The following is an 18,340-nucleotide window of genomic DNA, read 5'->3' on the forward strand; positions in this document are numbered from 1 at the left end:
CTGAAAACATGGTTCGGTAATCATTTTATTGTGTTGATAGTAGCTCGATAGCGAAACACAAGTGATCTGTGAGCACAATGCCAAAGTTTCTTTGCCAGCGAAAATTTGCTGTGAAAGGTATTTACAAAGGTTAATTGTTTTCTTGCCATATGAGTAAAGGGTTATACTGTACTGACTAAATCGTTTCGACGAGTTATGAAATCTGAGCAGTAATAGATGCTATAAATTATATTTTACAGCGTTAAATATCGATTTTGTTGGTTACTTGTCAATATGCAATGTAAACAGGATAAAGTGGTTTAGTTTTGCATACAGTTATGTGACTTAATCTTTTTTTGGAAATTTAGGTGAGAGGAAAGTTATCCTTTATATAGTTAATCTGAAGTATAAGTTTGATTACAATTTTAACAGTAGCCTTTTTGTTAAGTTACGTCACTTACCAAGAGTCACAATGACCTTTCACGATCAAAAATAAAGCAAAAATGAAGTTATAAACTAATATTTCCATAGCTTTTAGACAAAAACTTCCATCTTGTAGCATTTTTCGTTTGAAATTACCGTAGTAATATGCATGAGGTGCAAAGCTTATTTTTTCGGGCAATAGCCTTGGTATGCAGTCCGTTTTTATTTCTTTTTCCTTTCTTTTTATCAAAAAATAAGTATATTATACATACATATAGTCCATTCACACACATTCATATATACCATATTTACCAAGTAAAATTGGGATCGTACCGGTTAATTATGATAACAGTGATAATCAGAAGTAAGTTGACATAAACATAAAGTTTGCTTGGGTCAATTAGGTTGAGGTTAACGGCCTCAAGGGTGTATAAAATCAGATAATGAAGTCAACTGTCTGTTACATGACCGTATATGCAATCTCCACGAAGTTACATCATACGGAAAACTAAGTGGCTTATAACAGCATCGCTTTGTTTTCGACTGCGTTAGGAATTATTGTGATCATAGCTGTATTGCTTTTGGCGTTGTTCCTTTTGTTGTTCCTCATCAGTGAAAATTAGTTGTTTCGTGCGGTAAATTATTAGCTGTTGGTGTTCGCTTTTCTGTTAGTGTTTGATTGCCGGATATATAGGCTGTAATTAAGGTAAATTGTACAAAGAACTCAATATGTTTGGCAATTTCATTGATGTCGTCTTTCAATTCTGTTGCTATAAATAACAGTACGTGCACAGTACTATATTTTAAAAGGCATAATCGATAAAAACGTGCCAGTTAACACTCAAATGCGTTTGTAAAAGAGATTGCGTCTTAAAGTTTTCTAATAATTAATATATCATATCTATTTTCTAATATTGCATGTAATAATAATTAAGAGATCGATGTCGATATAGGTAGCATTTTACATTTATAAATCATATTCGCTTCTATAACTGACTTGGAAGTTATGGCTTAATATCATGAGTGCTTATGAGCGCAGCTTAATTTTTATGTTTTTGATAAGTTATGGATCATCGAACTTGACAAAATTACGTTTTGAAGTCTAAAACTTTGCGGTTTCTATACATTGAGAAAATATTTGTAAGTTTCTTTGTGTTTGAAAACTTCCGCCCGATAACCTTCAATCCTATGTTTCAAAGTCGTATTATCAAGAAATTTCAGCGGCGCCATATTCGCGTTCAGTCATTAAATTTTCACAATTATTGAACGGGCTGTCTTTGGCTAAATGTGAAATCATATAGGGCTGTCATATTACGTCTAATAAAGCATGATTAATGTCATTGTCATCTTGAAATATTCAGTGGTTTTTGCGGTGTTATCCAATGACAGGTATTTTGCCGCAGTGCTCCAACCACGAGCCCAAATACGGTTTTTGATTTCCATTTGAGGCTCCATTAAACTATGACGTTCAAAATTGAATTATATTTATACACAATTTTCCAATTCTTTTTCTTTATAGTATTTAACAATTGCGTTATGTCAATGCATTAAGTCATGAAAAAAAATTGTCTTTATTAAGGCATGTTTGTGTAGACTGTAGAGTCTGCAGACCATATCCTTGAGGTACTCCATTCTTTGAGATAACGTACGCATTATAAGCGGTGAGACAACTCATAAACGTTTAACGCTTTGTTTTGAAATGTGTTTGCGTTGGCGAATGTAGACATACTCGTATTTTGTATTTGTAGTGTAGGTGGAGGTGAAGTCGACTTCGAAAACAAAGTAGTTGCTCATATGGCAACTCCTGCAAAAAGGGTCACAATCAGCTACATTTATGTGTAGAAAACACACTAATTATATAGTTTCAGGTTGGACTAACGTATGATCTAATATTCTAATCATTCCTTCCTCGACGCAATCCTGAATACGCGACCGTCTGCGCACTGTGAGAAAGTTTTTTCATGTGTCGTTGAGGTATGAGCAAAAGTTCGTAACAGATCATTGGATCTGGAGTCAGATTTGTGATGTGCAAGTACAATCTCAAAAATCAAATCTTACATTGCAATGACATTATGGTATAAAGTTTTGAGTGTTTTAATTTTTTTTGGAGGGAATTGTTTTATTTGTTGAATACCATTATTATTTTCTTCAAGCGTCGTCTAGCTGGAATAGGTTCAGATTCTTTTAAGTTAGATTGTGGGCAATGGAGATTCAATACAAGCCGGAAGTGGGTATAATGAGGAAAAAACGGTTAAAAATCACTGTAATATGGCGATGTATAGACGGGTGAACTGTACATTGGGCCAATGTGAGTAGGCTATCACTATTTCATCTGAAAATGTCGTACGTTCCAATATTTCTCGCTATTCTACTTCTTGCTATTCTTCTTGTTCATCAACTTCAATTTTTAAAACATAGTAAACTAAACTTAGCTTACATTTGCCTTTTAATATAAATCTAATGTCAATTAAACCATATTTTTTGCATACCCTTTCTCCTCACCTATCAGCCTACCTTTTGACTACGAGATGCGTGACATACACATTTACGGGGAAATAGGCACTGACTCGTTTTCATTTGAATTTCGTTAAATGTAAAATGACAATCGACGGATGGCTCAGTCTAGTAAGACGACAATAGACAGTTAAAAATGCATCTTGGAAAAGCAAACTGTGCAATTTCATAAATGCTAACTTTGCTGCAAATATGCGTAGACTTCAACCTTGGCCTAAGCTCAGTCTATCTTTTGACCAACACTAAGCCAAATATGATCCAACTAAGTTAGTGGTGACTGAAGCGTGTTAACCTCAGTACCGTAGTATAAGAATAAAGCTCAAGCAGAATGTATATATGTACAGTAGTCAGAAGCACTCTTGCAATAAGCTTTATTTATCAACACGAGCTTTCGGAAACTTTATCTTACTTCTCCTGGCGTAACTATTGTAACAATGGTATTTCGGTAACGGTTGTAGCAATGATTGTAAGCAAGTTCAAGTTGATAAATAAACGTTAACCGAAACAGTGCAATTATCGAGTCTATTATTGACTTAGTTTACTTCATACAAGCTTGTAGTAACTTTGCCTTTTAATAAGCGATGAATAATTTACTGTTTCGTGTTGATGCAAATGTTTTTGTCTCATTTCACCGACACCCTCGAGGTTCTCGTTCTGTTTTACAAGAAACGATTTTCACATTTTTGCTATGACCTTCCCACATGTAGAGATCCGTAGATTTCTGGGAGTAAGCCTCTAAAACGTTTAAAAAAACAGAATGCATCATAGGTTGGAGTTATGTACGGTATAGCTCTTTGTTAAAGTTATATGTTTGCTGGTCAAAATTGTCAGTTTATATAAATTAGTTTGCCGGAAAATTACTTTCTCATCAGTTTGTTATACCAGTTAATGTTGTCAGCTTTAAATGATCTGTTAATGGAAGGCTAGTTTACGCTATATACTTAATGTTATACTAGTATATAAGTCTGCTTGGTTGTAGTATTTAAGACGTAGTTTTAACTGTTTCTTTGCAATTGGGCCATTATACTTTACCATTTTGTAGGCAAATTCAGATTTCAGACTCCGGTTTCTTTTTTTTGTGCCTTATGGATGAGGCCTTATCTTGCAGGAGTATAGGTCTACTCTCCATATGTCTGCGCATGAAGTGTGAATACAAATGGTGCCTTAATTGCTTTAGGAATCTTGATATTTCATAATTGTAGTTGTGTTGATGATTGTCATTTTTCTATATAAGCAAATTTATGTAATGAATTTCGGATAGTTGGTTATGATTTTACGGCTGTTTTTTGGTTTAGTAGTATGGATATGATTTTCGTGAAATAAAATAATGAAAACCGTTTCTCTAAATTCTGAAAAGCTCTAGTTTAGAGTATCTCTCAACATCTTTAACGTTAAAATGCAGGATACATAATTAATAGTATCAATAGATTACGATTGAACAAAAGGTTGGAGAAAAAAAATTGCGCAACACTGGGTCACGTATCCTGCAAAGTTGCCGACGGTGTCCACGAATGCTGCAATCAGCCAGAACTGCTGCATTGCCGGTTGTTTGGTTTATTGGGCACGCATTAGTGTCTGGCGATCTAGGAAATAGCTTATTCAGTGTGATTAGACTTTCTTCAAACGTACAATGGCCGGATCATATAAACAAATGGACTAAGAAAATGATTGATTCAATAATGGTACACTGTTACTGGGTCCCTTTGAATGAACACTAGCACACCAGTCCAAATACCAATTAGTCGTTGTTGTTGACAAAATCTTTGCATAGAACCAAATCTCAAACTATCTTTACAACGCCTTGGAAAATTTCGTTTGGAGGCCCTGCTCATACATATGCTGTTGCCTATATAGCGGTAATTAATTACTTCGCTTTAACACTCAACCCTACACCTTTTGTAGAACTGAGTGGTGTAAAGTTGCATGGCACATCCATGTGGCACGTAAACCTTTTTCAAGATAAATGATTTCCTTTTCCTTTATAACGTTATGATTATTTTACTCGACTTTGGACGATATGAATTGCATGATGTTGTTTCCACTCAATGTTGTTTAGGATTTGTTTTTGCTGGGACACGAGTATCTTGCTTAATCAGTAGTTTAATCTGTAAATTTATTCATTAAACAGTTACGTTTTCTTTTAGAAAAGCTTGCCTTAGATTAGATCAATTTCAGTTCGATCGTAACTTAATATTTCAGTCATTAGGCCGACGTGCAAGTTCAACATTTTCGCGTGTGTAAAGACGAAGGTGCGCCCTGAGGTTGTTAATTGATTTATTGCGATTTAGAGAAGAGAAAACTTTTCATGTCAATCCAAGTCCTTGTTTTATACTTGTAAAGTGTATCTTTGAATGAAAACGTATTTGATGGAATTTTTTATCAAATACTAATCCAAGAAAATGTATTATTCAAAGTTAAACACGAGTTTAATCATTTAAAAGTTAAACGCAGTAAAACACCAAGTTGAGATAATAAGTATTTTTGGCCACCAGTGGGTATAAACGCCAATTTGATAGTTTCAAAAACTTTCAAGGAACAATCAATTAAATTATTTTTCGATTATTTTTAAATCTTTTTGAATTTATTTCAGCAATATACAATATGTAAGTGAATAAATATATCGTTTTAATTTGTTATGAAATCTGAACGTGCAGTAATTTTATCTACAAGCAGAAATTAACACCAACAGGATGAAAAATTCCATGGATATTTCAGAAATAGCATTCGAAGAACTTGACGAGTGTGCAATAATCGGTTAGTTTCGGTTATTTTTCTGCTGGTTATTTTTGGTTGGTTGGTGTGAAAAGGTCATGTCATGATATTTTCAAACCTATCCTTGCGTAATTGTTTTGCAATAAGCTGCTGGAATGAAGTTGTACATGTAAAAGTGTAATCGCGTGATCATTGATTCATTAAGATGATTTTATTGTTACTATAGCATATTTTTATTATTAAAGCATGGTATACTTACGTATATATATACGTAACGTTGTCACAACTACAGTGCATATACATGAGAACTTCAGGTTGCGCTGTAACTACTGAAATGCGCCTACCTGAATACTATATTCTACCTATGGTTGCTGCAGTTTTGTGTTTTTAAAATACCGTCATGAGTTCTTTCAAAATACGATATGTAATGATGGAGAAAGTGTTGTAGATTTCGAAAACCGCTTTCAGGTTACTTTGTAACTGAAGTAGCCTTTTTGCAGAGTGGGACTGAAGAGTATTATCATTAGTTTCATAAAAGAGCGTTAAATATTTTATTCCAACTTTTTAAGTAAATTTGCATGCTGCTAAACTCATGCAAGCTGTAAAAGATTGTCATGTTAATAAATACATATCAACAATATATGTCGAATTTATATCTTTATCGACTACTATTAACTCAAAAACTATATGTTTCCCGGTTTATTTTGTTTGCAGCATATAACCTGTATTTCTGAGTACAAATAATGCCGTACAAAACTGCGATTTTCGCTTCAAACCACTTGGTGAAAGATATAAAAAGCGATATTGTTGATTAATGTATTACTTTTATAACGAATTGCACGATTGATTTCGAAAAGTCTGTTTCCAGCAAACACGGTTTCGTTCTTTGATTCATTTTTTCCTTTTTTCTGCCCAAATATTATAACAAAATTTCTTAACTGGGTTGCTGGTCTTGGGTGGACTATAACTCGGGCCCACAGCCAACCAAAATCACGAGAGTCTGTGTACTGGGCTGAATGCGATTTTGATAAATACTTTTTTCCCGTTTATAGATTAATGTATCACTATTTGAACGGTATTAATAATTATACGTACCTGTCATTAGGGACGTTATTAATTTGTCTCGGTTAAATTGCAACAGTTTCCTGATGTGGGTGTGTCATGGTATAAGGCCAAGCAAAGCCTCAGATGAGTAATAGCATTGATTTTCCTTCGTTCAATGTTCCCAACATTTTCTCATCCGTTATTGCGGTTTACTCGGCTATGTAGTCGAGTGCTTTAAGCGCTGGCCTCGCAATAAATGCGGCTCGTGTTTTGTGTCTGCCACCCAGTGGTGCTATACGGTTGTACCTCCCCTGGGTAAGGCTTTAACGATAATTGCTCTTGTTCAGTGGACCTGGTAGACAGTTCTACATTCCAGCAATACTATTTAAAAAATCAAAATCCAAAATAAAAAAATGTGTGACAATCAGAACTTGCACAAAGGATTAGTAACTGGGGCTCGAGAGATAAGAAATCATCGCCAAGTTTAAGTCGTGCAAAGACTTTCCTCAGTCTGAGGATAAAGATTATCATAATATATATACCATACTACATATGCATTAGCAGTTATAGTTTGCTGAATTTTATAACAAATGGCTGAATTTACTTTAAGCTGAAGCTTTCACGGTATATATAGGAAATTTATATTTAGCCTGTTCTGCATCAGGAGCTTACACGTCGCCATAACCATCATTTTTACATTCAAATTCTTTTATCGTTTAATATTTGCATATGTATTGATTTTGTGTTTGTTTGTGTCATTGCAGAGGTATTAAACAAGGACATGTTGGGTGCATGTCTAGCAAATCGCACTGCCAAGGTCGTAGTACCGGTAATCATCAGTATTTTACTCTTACTCGGTTTGGTTGGCAACTTTCTGGTCATTTTCGTCACGTTTAAAACTGAAAGGGTCATCAAGCACCCCGTTCACAGCATGCTGGTCATGAATTTGGCAGTTGCTGACTTAGTTTATTTGCTCTCCAGCGCTCCTTATCAGGTACCACTTTGATTTTGAAGATGTATGCAGTTGTTATATTAACATAAAAGATAATTAATAGTGAACGTTTAAAGAAGTTAGAGTAGCGCTTATATTAAAGTTTATCAAAAGAGCTGTTTTCAACGTTAACAGCATTTATGAGTTATATTACTTTTGACAAGCCTTTAAAAACTGATGTGTTTTGGCAATATATAGATCATAACTCATAGCGTGAGTGGTTGGAAGTATGGCGCATTTCTCTGCGCTGCTTTCCCGTACTTCACAACACAGACGATGGCGGTGGGTGTTTTCACAATGTGCGCGCTAGCACTCATGAGATTTGCCGCCCTCATGATGCCTTACAGAGTCCAGCGAAGCTTTGTGGCAACTGCTGGGCGAAAAGCAGGCTGGCTGGTTATCTTCGTTGTGTGGATTTTGGGCTCCATTTTGTCAATTCCCAATGCAACAAATCATCGCCTTGTAGCCCTAAATGCTTTTGAAAATAAGGATTATGTCGAAAACGAAGAGGATTACGCAGACGCTGAATGGAAAGTATTTGCAGCTTTAAACAACAAAAAACCTACAAACATTTCATACAGCTCGAGAAATATGACTGTTAATGATGAAGACGATGGTGAGGCTCGTTTTAGAACTTAGTTGTTACACTTTAATTTGGATTTTTTGTTAAAATAAGCAGCAAATATTTATCATGTATTTTTTTCCTATTGTTTTTTTTTAAAAGTATTTTCCTGCGAATTTCTCAACCTGACGACTTCCAGAGCTTACGACATAGCTCTGCTGGTCATCACATACATTATTCCGTTTCTTTTGGTCAGCGTCTTGTACTTTTTCATCGGGAGAGAAGTTCTTTGCTATATGAACAGGAAGCAACCCACAATAGACTCGTAAGCAGCATTTCAGCTTTAAAACATGCGCTGGTAACTCTGTGTGAGCTTAGAAGTGTGAAGAGTTTATGTTTTTTCAATGCAGCTTACTTGAATGACCTTGATGTGCTGAGTAATTTTATATAACTATTTTAAATGGAGAAATTGATCATAGAAGTTTTGTTAAATTCAGAAATAATTGCGGCAAGGGCCAGTCGAAGGAATACATCAAAGCAACAACGATGGTGTTATGCTTGATAATCGCATTTCTTTTTTGCTGGTTTCCGCATCATCTATATGTCATGGTCAAGGTGATAATACTCACGTAGAACTTCAAGACAGGTTGCTTAATGACCTTTTCTTCCATTAGTACTAGCTAAAATATAACACAAGTATATTAAGGACATGATATTTGATCGCAAAAGTAAATGGTGTTCGTTGCATAACTTATTTTTTATCGCTTTAAGATTACACCAAAATTTGAGGTCGTCCCTTACGCGGTAATGAGAATATGGATGGACGTGGTCGGGAATTGCTTTTCATACGCACACGCTTGCGTTAACCCGATCATTTACACCTTTGCCGCTCCGGGTTTTCGCCGAAACATACGAAAGTGTTTGAAAGGTGAAAAATGCCAGCGAGACATAATGTCACCGAATCTATGTTCTTTGAGGAATCGGCGGAAGAAAACAACAGCCAAGTACACTGTTAGTAAGTTGGAAAAATCTTATACCGACGACTTTCGAGCACTTGCTAGTTATAACCGAGAGTCTAACGCGCTGTCGAGGACCGCTTGGCACGATATCAACCTAGAAACTGTTGCCAGCAACGCACCTATTACTTCCAGTTCGCCTCTGCCGTGGAGTCATCTAACGGCCGTTTGAATTTTAACAGCAATCGTCTGGTGTCGCTAAGTGATCCATCGAGGCTAGGAACAAGTTTTGTGTCCGTAATTCCATTTATCAGCTGTATATTGTTGCGTTTAAACTGTAGTTTTGTTTGTATTGTTGACGGTTTTGCAAACAACTGGCGTATTTGGAACAAAGCTAAGAGGTTTCAACATTGTTTGTAAAATATTCTTTTTTAAAATGGAAGAAGTGGTGTTTTGCCTGAAGCGGCAAATGTTTTATGATTTTGTAGACTGTGGGGGCTTCACCGATATTTGATTCGTGTAAGTTTCTCAAACACCCGCGAAATCCGTTTTGAGGTTGGTTTAAGATTGACCAAACAATGCTTGGTCCATTAAACAGTTGATAAACTGTTTTCTTGAAATGGAATGTATTTGTATTTCAACACAACAAAATAGAAAAAAAACGGCTTTTACGGAAGTCGAACATGGCCAGTTAATTTCTACCATAAAGCATTCGTTGTTCGATAGGGTATTGAGTGGAATTAATACATTAAGTAAAATATCAATATGAAATGGACAGCCTAGTTATTATTGCTTGTTGCTTGTCATGCTGGCGAAGTAGGGCATTCCCAGTAATCAATGCGACATTCCGCGCGTCCGGGAGATGACGCTAAAGTATCAGAAGTTTCTTTGATTTTCTTGCACAAGCACCAATACGAAGTTCGTTCTTGTTCACCATTAAGGGTAGCTGTTTGTGTTTGTATCGATCCGATGAAACCTTCCGTACTGGAACACGTCACTCCCGTGATAACGTAGCCCTGTAAATAAACAAGACCAACACGTAATCACCATGAAAGTGTAAATTATGAAGATGTAAAGAAGCTTTTTTGATGACTCACATTCGCTGTATCCATAATTTGTCATGCTGACTGCGCAAAAGACGAGTGCCGTTAGTGTGCTAAACAAGGTACTGAAATTTTATAAGCCCAGTCAGGAAATGAGATAATTGTTTTTCCCTAGTTTGTCGCCTTTTTACTGTACAGCAAATGTTATACATGTTGCAAATTTACCTTTGTTTGTGATACTACGATGTTTTCTTTGCCTAAACTTGCCCGTACGTGTTCTTTTTTTCTTTGGCTTCATTCGCCGCTTGTTACATTTATTTTATTGTTTTGTTCTTTTCTTTTTGTGTGAATTTTGTTATTTTTCCGACTTACAGAAAACGTACTACGACATAATGTAGCTTATCAAAATGGAGGTGTATATTATTCATTGAAAGGAGTAAAATATCAAATTTACAAACACATTGAAATTCGAAAGATAAATAACGTATAGTCAACATAAGCTTTTTGTACATTTTTGGTAGCAAGAGTTCCTTTTCAAACTACAAGCATTTTCAATGCTCAACGTATGCTACAGATACTATACTGTACCATCAAAAGTACTCGGGCTATTTTATTTATGCTTTAAATTACAAGCCGCTCCGGACATGCAACCGAAGCATTGATATATTCAGTGTTGCGTTTACCGAACTTATATCGTGATTGTCCTTTTTTGACGTTTTGGTATTTAAAGAAAGGTTGTTTTAAGTTTGAATGGTTTAGTTTTGTGTTTCTGTTGATGGATGCCAATTTTGCGCTGCATGCTTTACATCTGTCTAGAACTCAAAAAGACCCAATCGATTCTTATGCTATATGCATTTTGTTCTTGTTTCACAGTTTTACAGATTCGTCTTTGTTGTTTGTAAATAAAGTTTAGCGTTACATTTTCAATGACGTAAAACAATCTTCGTGTGACATCGTTTGTTAGATTGCGTAAGAACTATATATGCAGCGGTCTAGCGAAGTTTTTCGGGTATATTTACTTAGTGGCATAAGTAGAACTACGTCAAGCATTGCAGCTGATAAACTGCAAGACCATGCTTGAGCAGAGCAGAGAGGGGAAATGTTTTTCTCACTTTGAGTTTTCCGCCAAAAAATAACCAAATTATTATAAGTCTTACTGTAAAATTAACATGGTTTCTAAATTGTGATGAAAAGCTAAAAAAATTCCTATGATATGCAGTACACCTTTTACAACGCAGCACAACAACTTTAACAATGTTTTTAACATCATTTAAACGAGTGAATTTGAGCTGTCGATATATTTCAATTCAATCAATAAACAACCAACCTCCTCTGTGTAATATTCGCCGCTGTTGATAACTTCTTGAGACGTCGAACCGCCAATGGAGTAAGTTTCGTGACGACATCGGGAAAGCGCAGAGCCTATAATAGGCATTCACTGATTTTATTGAAATATAATCAAAATAACTAGATTTGTATCGTATCTACAGTAGGTAAGGGTCGATTTGATCAAAAAGGAAATGGCTTTTGGTCTCTGGAAGGAGGATATTTTACAGACCATTATTACAGCACTCGGGCTATTATGGTTACATTTATAATTTCGATTTCTTACCAAAACGACGTGTAATACCTGACAAGTTTCCAAATATGTAGTTTATTTCTTCGGGCGTAAGAGATTGCACAACAACCTTGAGCTGTCGCTGGATTTCAGTCATGCGCACAACACTTTTGTTTTTCTTCATCGATGAAAGTTCGTCAGCTAAATCGCTGAGCTGGAAAAAAGTGGTTCAAAAGTCAGCTGATGTTTCAAAAATTGCATACGGGCATGCTGTTGCACCTGTATAAAATATGTTTTTGGCCTTTTAAGTCCCGATCATTGATATAAGAATGCATTTTAAAAATGAACAGTTTTGCATTAGAGCTGTCATTTTTAAAGGTTATTAACCACCTATTATATCATTTAATGCAAAAATTATATTTTATTGTGTCGTTATTATACGTAGCTTATACTATAATGATTGTTGAGATTTAAAAATGTTTGGGAAACTTGCATTTCATCCGTCTATTCTATTCCAACCAGTGAACATTTGAACATTGAAATTTGAAATTTCTAATGCTGCTTATTACACAAATATGGTCTTGTTATTTATGAAGACAAGGGCATCGCCAAATGTTTAATCTGTCACGTTTTGGAAATTATATCATATCTTTTTATTAGAGTTTAACTTCCAGATGCTTTTGTACTTACCGACGCATTGTATTGTTTGAAGCGCTGATATGCGTCGAAGGATTGCAACTGCAGTTGATCCTCAAAAGCTTTTATTGCCGCTTCCAAGTCTTTGATGCCGCCTTCAATTTCATTTCCTGTTTTTAAACATGAAAGTAGAAGTAGAAAAATGATCAATTGTCTAGCAAACCCCCATTGGCTCTAAACGTGCATCTTCTGCAAACGTGAAAAACCCCATGCACCCAGCGTTATTTGTTCAGGTAAACAACTTGCACTTGCGCATGAAAACCAAAATACCGTGACTTAAGATGAAAGAGTTATAACAAATTACGATAAGAAAGGTGGCGTGAATGTTGTGCAAAAGGTAATGAAGCAAACATCGCTTTCTCTTTTGCGCATATATCACTGGAGGTAAACATAAGACAAACAAAAAACAACTACAGTATAAGTTAATAAAAATAATATTTCGTATTCTCACTTGAAAGTGGTGCTGACTTTATTATCCCCATAGAAAATAAAATAACCAGCATAAGAGACAAGGCACTGATTATGATGGCGACCGTGAGTCCTGCAACCAGCGCGCATGCGCATTTCTTTGTAATCATGGCGGATTTTGTTATCTTTTCATGCTGGTTTGAATTTCCTTCAAGGACGTTGCTGAACGGACTGACTGCCCTCATTCCTGAGTACATAGGGTTTTGTCGCTCTCTGCAAACAAAACAATCAAACATTTAGCATTAGCCAATCTTTCAATACTGTATATACCGGATGTGATAACTCACATTTTAAATTGTACACAATAGCGATGGGCTTTAGATGTTTTAGCAAAAAGTGCAAACTTATTTTGAAAAAAATGGATGTTGTGAATACAATTGAGCTAGCAGATTGGGAGTCAATATAGTGACCAGGTGAGTAGTATTAGCAAGCAACCAATAAAAAACACTATGAGAAAGTACAATCCCACTCGAAGCGCATATATGAACCGTCTGTGCTGGTGCATTTTAGCCTTTTCTGCAAGCCAGCTCTAAGAAATATTGAGGACAAAGCTCAGAAAATGCCATTTAGTAATAATTTTACTCTAACTTGAAAACGATTTGGTGAACCATTAAAGGCTTGAATATCGCAACAATAAATTTTAGTCTCAGAGGCGTAACCGAGTCATCAAAATCGATTTGCAAGTAAAGTCATTAACCTTTCAAGAATCGAGCTAAGTCGATTTTTTGGTAGAAGTGACTCAAGTCGAGTCATTAAAAAAATTAGACTTGGGTCAAGTCGAGTCAGTTAATATTCGAAACGAAACCAAACAGATGGCAAAAATACCATCTGTCAATCAGAAACGTTAAGGATTAAAACAAACTTTGCTTAATTTAATTTCACCGTACACGTTCGTAGACAAATAAAAGTCACGCTTTAATGTGTACGGACCAAGGAATAGAGATTCGTTTCACTTTAATGCCGAAACGTAATCAATAACAGCCGACTCGAGAATCAACTCATTTATGTACTTTCTAAGACAGGTACTCGAGTCAAGATAAGCTGAAAAAATATTGAAAAAAAGTGAAAAATTACTCTGTTTAGTCTTCACACATCTGAGCACACACAAACTTACAGTAATTTAACCTACCTAAATGGATATTGCTGCGTAGTATCAGGTGTAATTGGAGAGGACACAGGTACTTGAGGTGTGCAAGATAAACTACTGAGCTGGTTCCCTGGCATTTGTTGGCGGAGAGTATTCACCTATTTAATATCACAACATGGCAATTATTGAAGCCATATAGGGCATCAAAGATTAAACACATAGATTGTACGCAATTTATCCTTAACAAGCACGTTAATACGTGCTAAAATTGCTAAAATTCTATAAGTGTTTTTTAACCAAAGCATTTTCTGCTAAACACATTTCCGCTGACTTGCCACAAACTAAATCCTGAAGTACAAATACGCAAAAGCGTTGTGCCGGGCGACGACTATACTTTCTTTGCTGTCAGCTACCATACTGTAACAGGTCAATAAAATGCAGAAACGTTCATTAAAGATTTCCAAGCATATAGCTGTCCAGTAATCTTTTTATGCATATATCTTTCTAATCCTGCCTGATATAACAAATGCAGTTGGGTCACGGGGGATCGTCACAGACAAACGTGACCGTCATTGAAATATATACAACAGGCATTTAATGCTTATTGTCCGTCTAATTGGGTTGCCGTAAACGAAACCACTAGAGACGTGTAGCCTATACACAACGCAGGAAAAAAGACTATGTACTACCGCTGCTGATAGTCATCATTGACTAAACTTCACATCCAATTACAGCTTGATGAAAATTGAGAATTTCATTAACTCACCCGCCTTTCATGCTCTTGCAGTTCTTCGTAATCATGAATCGGTGTGTACTTCGCACTGGTGTTCATAGACCGCAAGGTGGCGCTTGTGCCAGTCACCGGAGGGTAACCTATTGGTTGCGTTATAACCAAAAATACATTTAGGAACAACCATGAACCATAGTCGATTACTGATAATTACCTAGCTTATAAGAAGCAATCGCAGACTAGTTTGTGTATTGAAATGAGAAACGGTTATTTCAAGGGGGACTGAAAATCTGTTGCTTGTAATTGGATGAAGTTAAGTCTGATCCAAGTTCATTTAATTTACAAAGGACAACGCCCGCGTTACAAGTAAGTTTTACCTTGAAAGTTATGATCAGCCAACAGTGGCTGCGTCATTGAAGTCATTCGACTGAAAACATCAAAATCAACGGAGGCCGTCCGCATTAAGTTTGCTTTCTGAACGTCTTCAGAGATCATGTGACGCGGCGTGATCTGGCTTAGATCATCGCATGAAGCGGTTTGTAGAGTCGGCGAATGAGCGGGGTTCGGGTTCAACGCGCTCTGTTGTCGTCTAGGCCGGTTCTTTTTTGCGGGTAATGGCACTGCTGGTAACGGGGTATTTGCCCGTCTCGACATTTTTCTATTGAAATCACTCTCCTGAAATCTAGACCCATTCAGAGGTTCCAAAATCCCATCCGGGTTCATCGTCCTTAGCTCAACATTGTTACTGAAAACATAAGCTTAGTATAACTAAATATAACTATCGATTTTACAGATAACATTAATTTACTTTAGACATTTTAAATAGTTTTATTAACACGGTATTCATTAAGGAAACGAAACCAATATCAATGGAAATCCCCTAACGCAAAGGAACCAATTCAAAATAGAAGCAAATCTAAATAAGGAAGTGACATATATGGGAATACTGATGAAGTTATCCACGCATGGTTTACGTCACAAAGTTGTTTCAACGCTATGCTCATTCTATTGTTACTATCTCTACAATTCCATTCTGGTTGTATAAGTTTCTTAAGTAACTGGTAAAACATTACATGACATGTGATTGTGATTGAAATAGAGTAATTTGGTTAAAAATAGAAAGTTTATTGCTTGAAAAGGAACGCGTATTCGATTTCAAATAACAGACTCCAAAGACAATCAAAAATGAGGTAATGTTGAATCTTAACCGCCGACAAGCTTTCAGAAATAAAACATTGACGTCAGACCTATAAACAGAGCATGTATCTCTTTGGATTGACATTTATCTGGACCCTGAACAAAGCGGTGATTTACGCTTCTGCTACTGATCAGGTGAACATTTTAACCAGGGAGTTTTTGAATGGACTTCTGTATACCTTTGTTCCAACTTCGGAGTTATCGAAAATCCGAAACAAAATTCGAAATAAACTTAAGTGATTTTTAAAATGTTTTAGCTGCATTCAGTACCGTTTGCCCAAACATAATCCTCAATCCTCTTAAATATCTAAAAATATCGAAACATTCAAAAAATCGTATTTTACTTGTTATCTTTTGTATTTATGTTGTGGCATGCTGGCTTTTTTGACGCCTTCCCATTTGGTATCAGGTGTTATGTGGACATTATATGTGTAGTTTTTAAAGTGTAAATACACCACAAAACGTGTAGATAAACAAGGAGCAATTATATGGAAAAACTTATATGGGAAAACCTTAATAGAAAAAACTTACTTATAATAAGTGTTATTGTGAACATGCAACAGAACAAAATAAAGTAAAACGTATGCGTCACACCTGACTGATTACGCATTTGCTCTTCTTGATCCCAATATTGGCAATGTGAACAATTAAATTTGTAAAACCTTTCAGGTGACGTAATCTCATGAGATCATAAACGAAACTGAATCGTAAAACAACAGCAACTGGTAAATACGATAAGCGCATTGCTGCAGACTCTTATTGACTACATCGGATAGTGTTTTCGTACATTTTGAAAGGGACTTTAAGTTGTGAAAACAGTCATATTCTTTCAAAAATAAACAGTTTCTGGTGCCAAAATGTGAAGTTGCCATGGCATTTAGGTGCGAAACAGCTCTCATTAATCAATAAAATGAGACAGTCAAAGAGCCAAATAACACCACATTTTATGTCAGTCATGTGATTTTTAGGTGTATTTCTCTCAAAGCAAAAGCCTCGTAACAATTTCAAATATTCAAGATTAGTTTAGGGGAGGCACTAAAGTTATATATGGAGCGACATAAAACGAAGACCAGAAACTTGTGATAAGGAATACATTGAAAACGGTTAAATGATGAATTTGGATTAATAATTCAATAGATTGAGCAATAACTTAACTATATACCGATGTTAATTACTGTAACCTTTAGAACAACTTTTATCTGATAATAAAGTCAAAGAAAAGCAGCACCAAAGCTATCAACAAATACGGCAATTGCCGCTGAAACAAAATCAAGATCATCCGACATAGTCAAGGCTTAACATTATGGTGACGTCAAACACACTTAAAAAAATATAAGACACTGTGCAAGAAATTTATGTTTTTCGTACTGGCTTCAACAAGAATTGTCTTTAGAGTCATATGATTGTAAACAATATGTATTTTAGGCATATATATGCTAAAGGTCAATCGGATGAAAAATCTGCCTTACTGGTAGGACTACAATATGCAGAATAAAAGGCTTCCTAAGCACAAATGCTGTGATAGGTTACGCATTATGAGGTAAGAGAAACGATTTTTGTGAAAAAACTTAATGACGTCAGTTTTGTTGGGGCTAAAATGGCAAGGATTTTTCTACCGCAAAAAACCGGTGTTGCAAATCGAAGACACTAAGTGCAGTTTCGGGAGAAACTGCACATTTTCTCCATAAATACCTCAAGGTATTTTCTAAAACCATGACGTATGTAGTACCGGCATTTGTAGCAGTTCCTCACCTGTTATTGGATGCCCCGTTGGCCACAGCAGTTTGCATTGCTTTGGAGAAATTTATCGTCGTTTCCTCTTAAAAATCTGATGGTCGATTTGTATCACTAAGTCAAGCTGTGCCAGGTCAAATACATCTATACTTGTTTTGGTACCAGTAATTTTAAGTATATTCTAAACCATGTGAGCTTCCACATATTACAAATGCTAATAATCTTGTCCTTATTTTGTAAACAGTCATCTGTAAAATGTTTTTACTCGTCAGCCAGTTTAACTTTAAACTACACAAAATACATTTCAAAATCATTAAAATCAAATGACTTTTTAAAGATCTTCAGCGAACTATTACTAAATCGTTGCCACCTTTCTCACGCTTGACTACACTTATTTACCAAGTTTTACAAAGTCTGTAGCTAAAACCTGTAAAACGCTCTTGAACATCGAATAAAAAAGTATCTGCCTGAATGAGTATATTTAACATGTAAACATAAAGGCCAGTTGTCAGATGAAACAGTAACTTTATACTCTATAAACCTGTTACAAATTTTCTTACAGCTGTTGTCATAATCTGCAATTCCCGTGAGGTAGTTTGGTTCCTATGTCCAGCATATACTACTCCGCCTAAGGGGGTAATTTTAA

The 18,340-nt window shown here is 35.7% G+C and overlaps 2 protein-coding genes across 3 annotated transcripts; one reads left to right on the forward strand and one right to left on the reverse strand.

The window, feature by feature from the left end:
* Positions 1 to 5,510: 5,510 nt before the first annotated feature.
* Positions 5,511 to 9,867, forward strand: LOC143446400 (galanin receptor type 1-like). 2 transcript variants are annotated; one of them, XM_076946017.1, is made up of 6 exons: positions 5,511 to 5,670; positions 7,437 to 7,666; positions 7,862 to 8,279; positions 8,385 to 8,550; positions 8,723 to 8,840; positions 8,997 to 9,867. In XM_076946017.1, the coding sequence occupies exons 1-6, from the start codon at positions 5,607 to 5,609 to the stop codon at positions 9,411 to 9,413; spliced, it is 1,413 nt and encodes a 470-aa protein (XP_076802132.1). In that variant the 5' UTR covers positions 5,511 to 5,606; the 3' UTR covers positions 9,414 to 9,867. The 2 variants fall into 2 exon arrangements, with proteins under 2 accessions (XP_076802132.1, XP_076802133.1); XM_076946018.1 differs by having other exon boundaries at positions 8,388 to 8,550.
* LOC143446399 (uncharacterized) lies at positions 9,739 to 17,961 on the reverse strand. The gene is made up of 9 exons (XM_076946016.1): positions 17,713 to 17,961; positions 15,141 to 15,508; positions 14,800 to 14,906; positions 14,076 to 14,191; positions 12,930 to 13,159; positions 12,473 to 12,588; positions 11,855 to 11,996; positions 11,552 to 11,646; positions 9,739 to 10,197 (listed from the first exon to the last, which is right to left on the reverse strand). The coding sequence occupies exons 1-9, from the start codon at positions 17,748 to 17,750 to the stop codon at positions 9,985 to 9,987; spliced, it is 1,425 nt and encodes a 474-aa protein (XP_076802131.1). The 5' UTR covers positions 17,751 to 17,961; the 3' UTR covers positions 9,739 to 9,984.
* Positions 17,962 to 18,340: the final 379 nt, after the last annotated feature.

The sequence above is a fragment of the Clavelina lepadiformis genome, chromosome 2 (genome assembly GCF_947623445.1).
Source record: "Clavelina lepadiformis chromosome 2, kaClaLepa1.1, whole genome shotgun sequence".
NCBI classification, from domain to species: Eukaryota; Metazoa; Chordata; class Ascidiacea; order Aplousobranchia; family Clavelinidae; genus Clavelina; species Clavelina lepadiformis.

Excerpts from the sequence above, each read along its gene's own strand:
- LOC143446400 (XM_076946017.1), top strand. The coding sequence starts at position 5,607 with ATGAAAAATTCCATGGATATTTCAGAAATAGCATTCGAAGAACTTGAC. Across the intron at positions 5,671-7,436 it reads TGACGAGTGTGCAATAATCG|AGGTATTAAACAAGGACATG; the intron begins GTTAGTTTCGGT and ends GTGTCATTGCAG. Across the intron at positions 8,280-8,384 it reads TGTTAATGATGAAGACGATG|AAGTATTTTCCTGCGAATTT; the intron begins GTGAGGCTCGTT and ends GTTTTTTTTTAA.
- LOC143446399 (XM_076946016.1), bottom strand. The coding sequence starts at position 17,750 with ATGCAAACTGCTGTGGCCAACGGGGCATCCAATAACAG. Across the intron at positions 14,907-15,140 it reads GGCTGATCATAACTTTCAAG|GTTACCCTCCGGTGACTGGC; the intron begins GTAAAACTTACT and ends CGCAACCAATAG. Across the intron at positions 13,160-14,075 it reads ACGCAGCAATATCCATTTAG|AGAGCGACAAAACCCTATGT; the intron begins GTAGGTTAAATT and ends TTTTGTTTGCAG.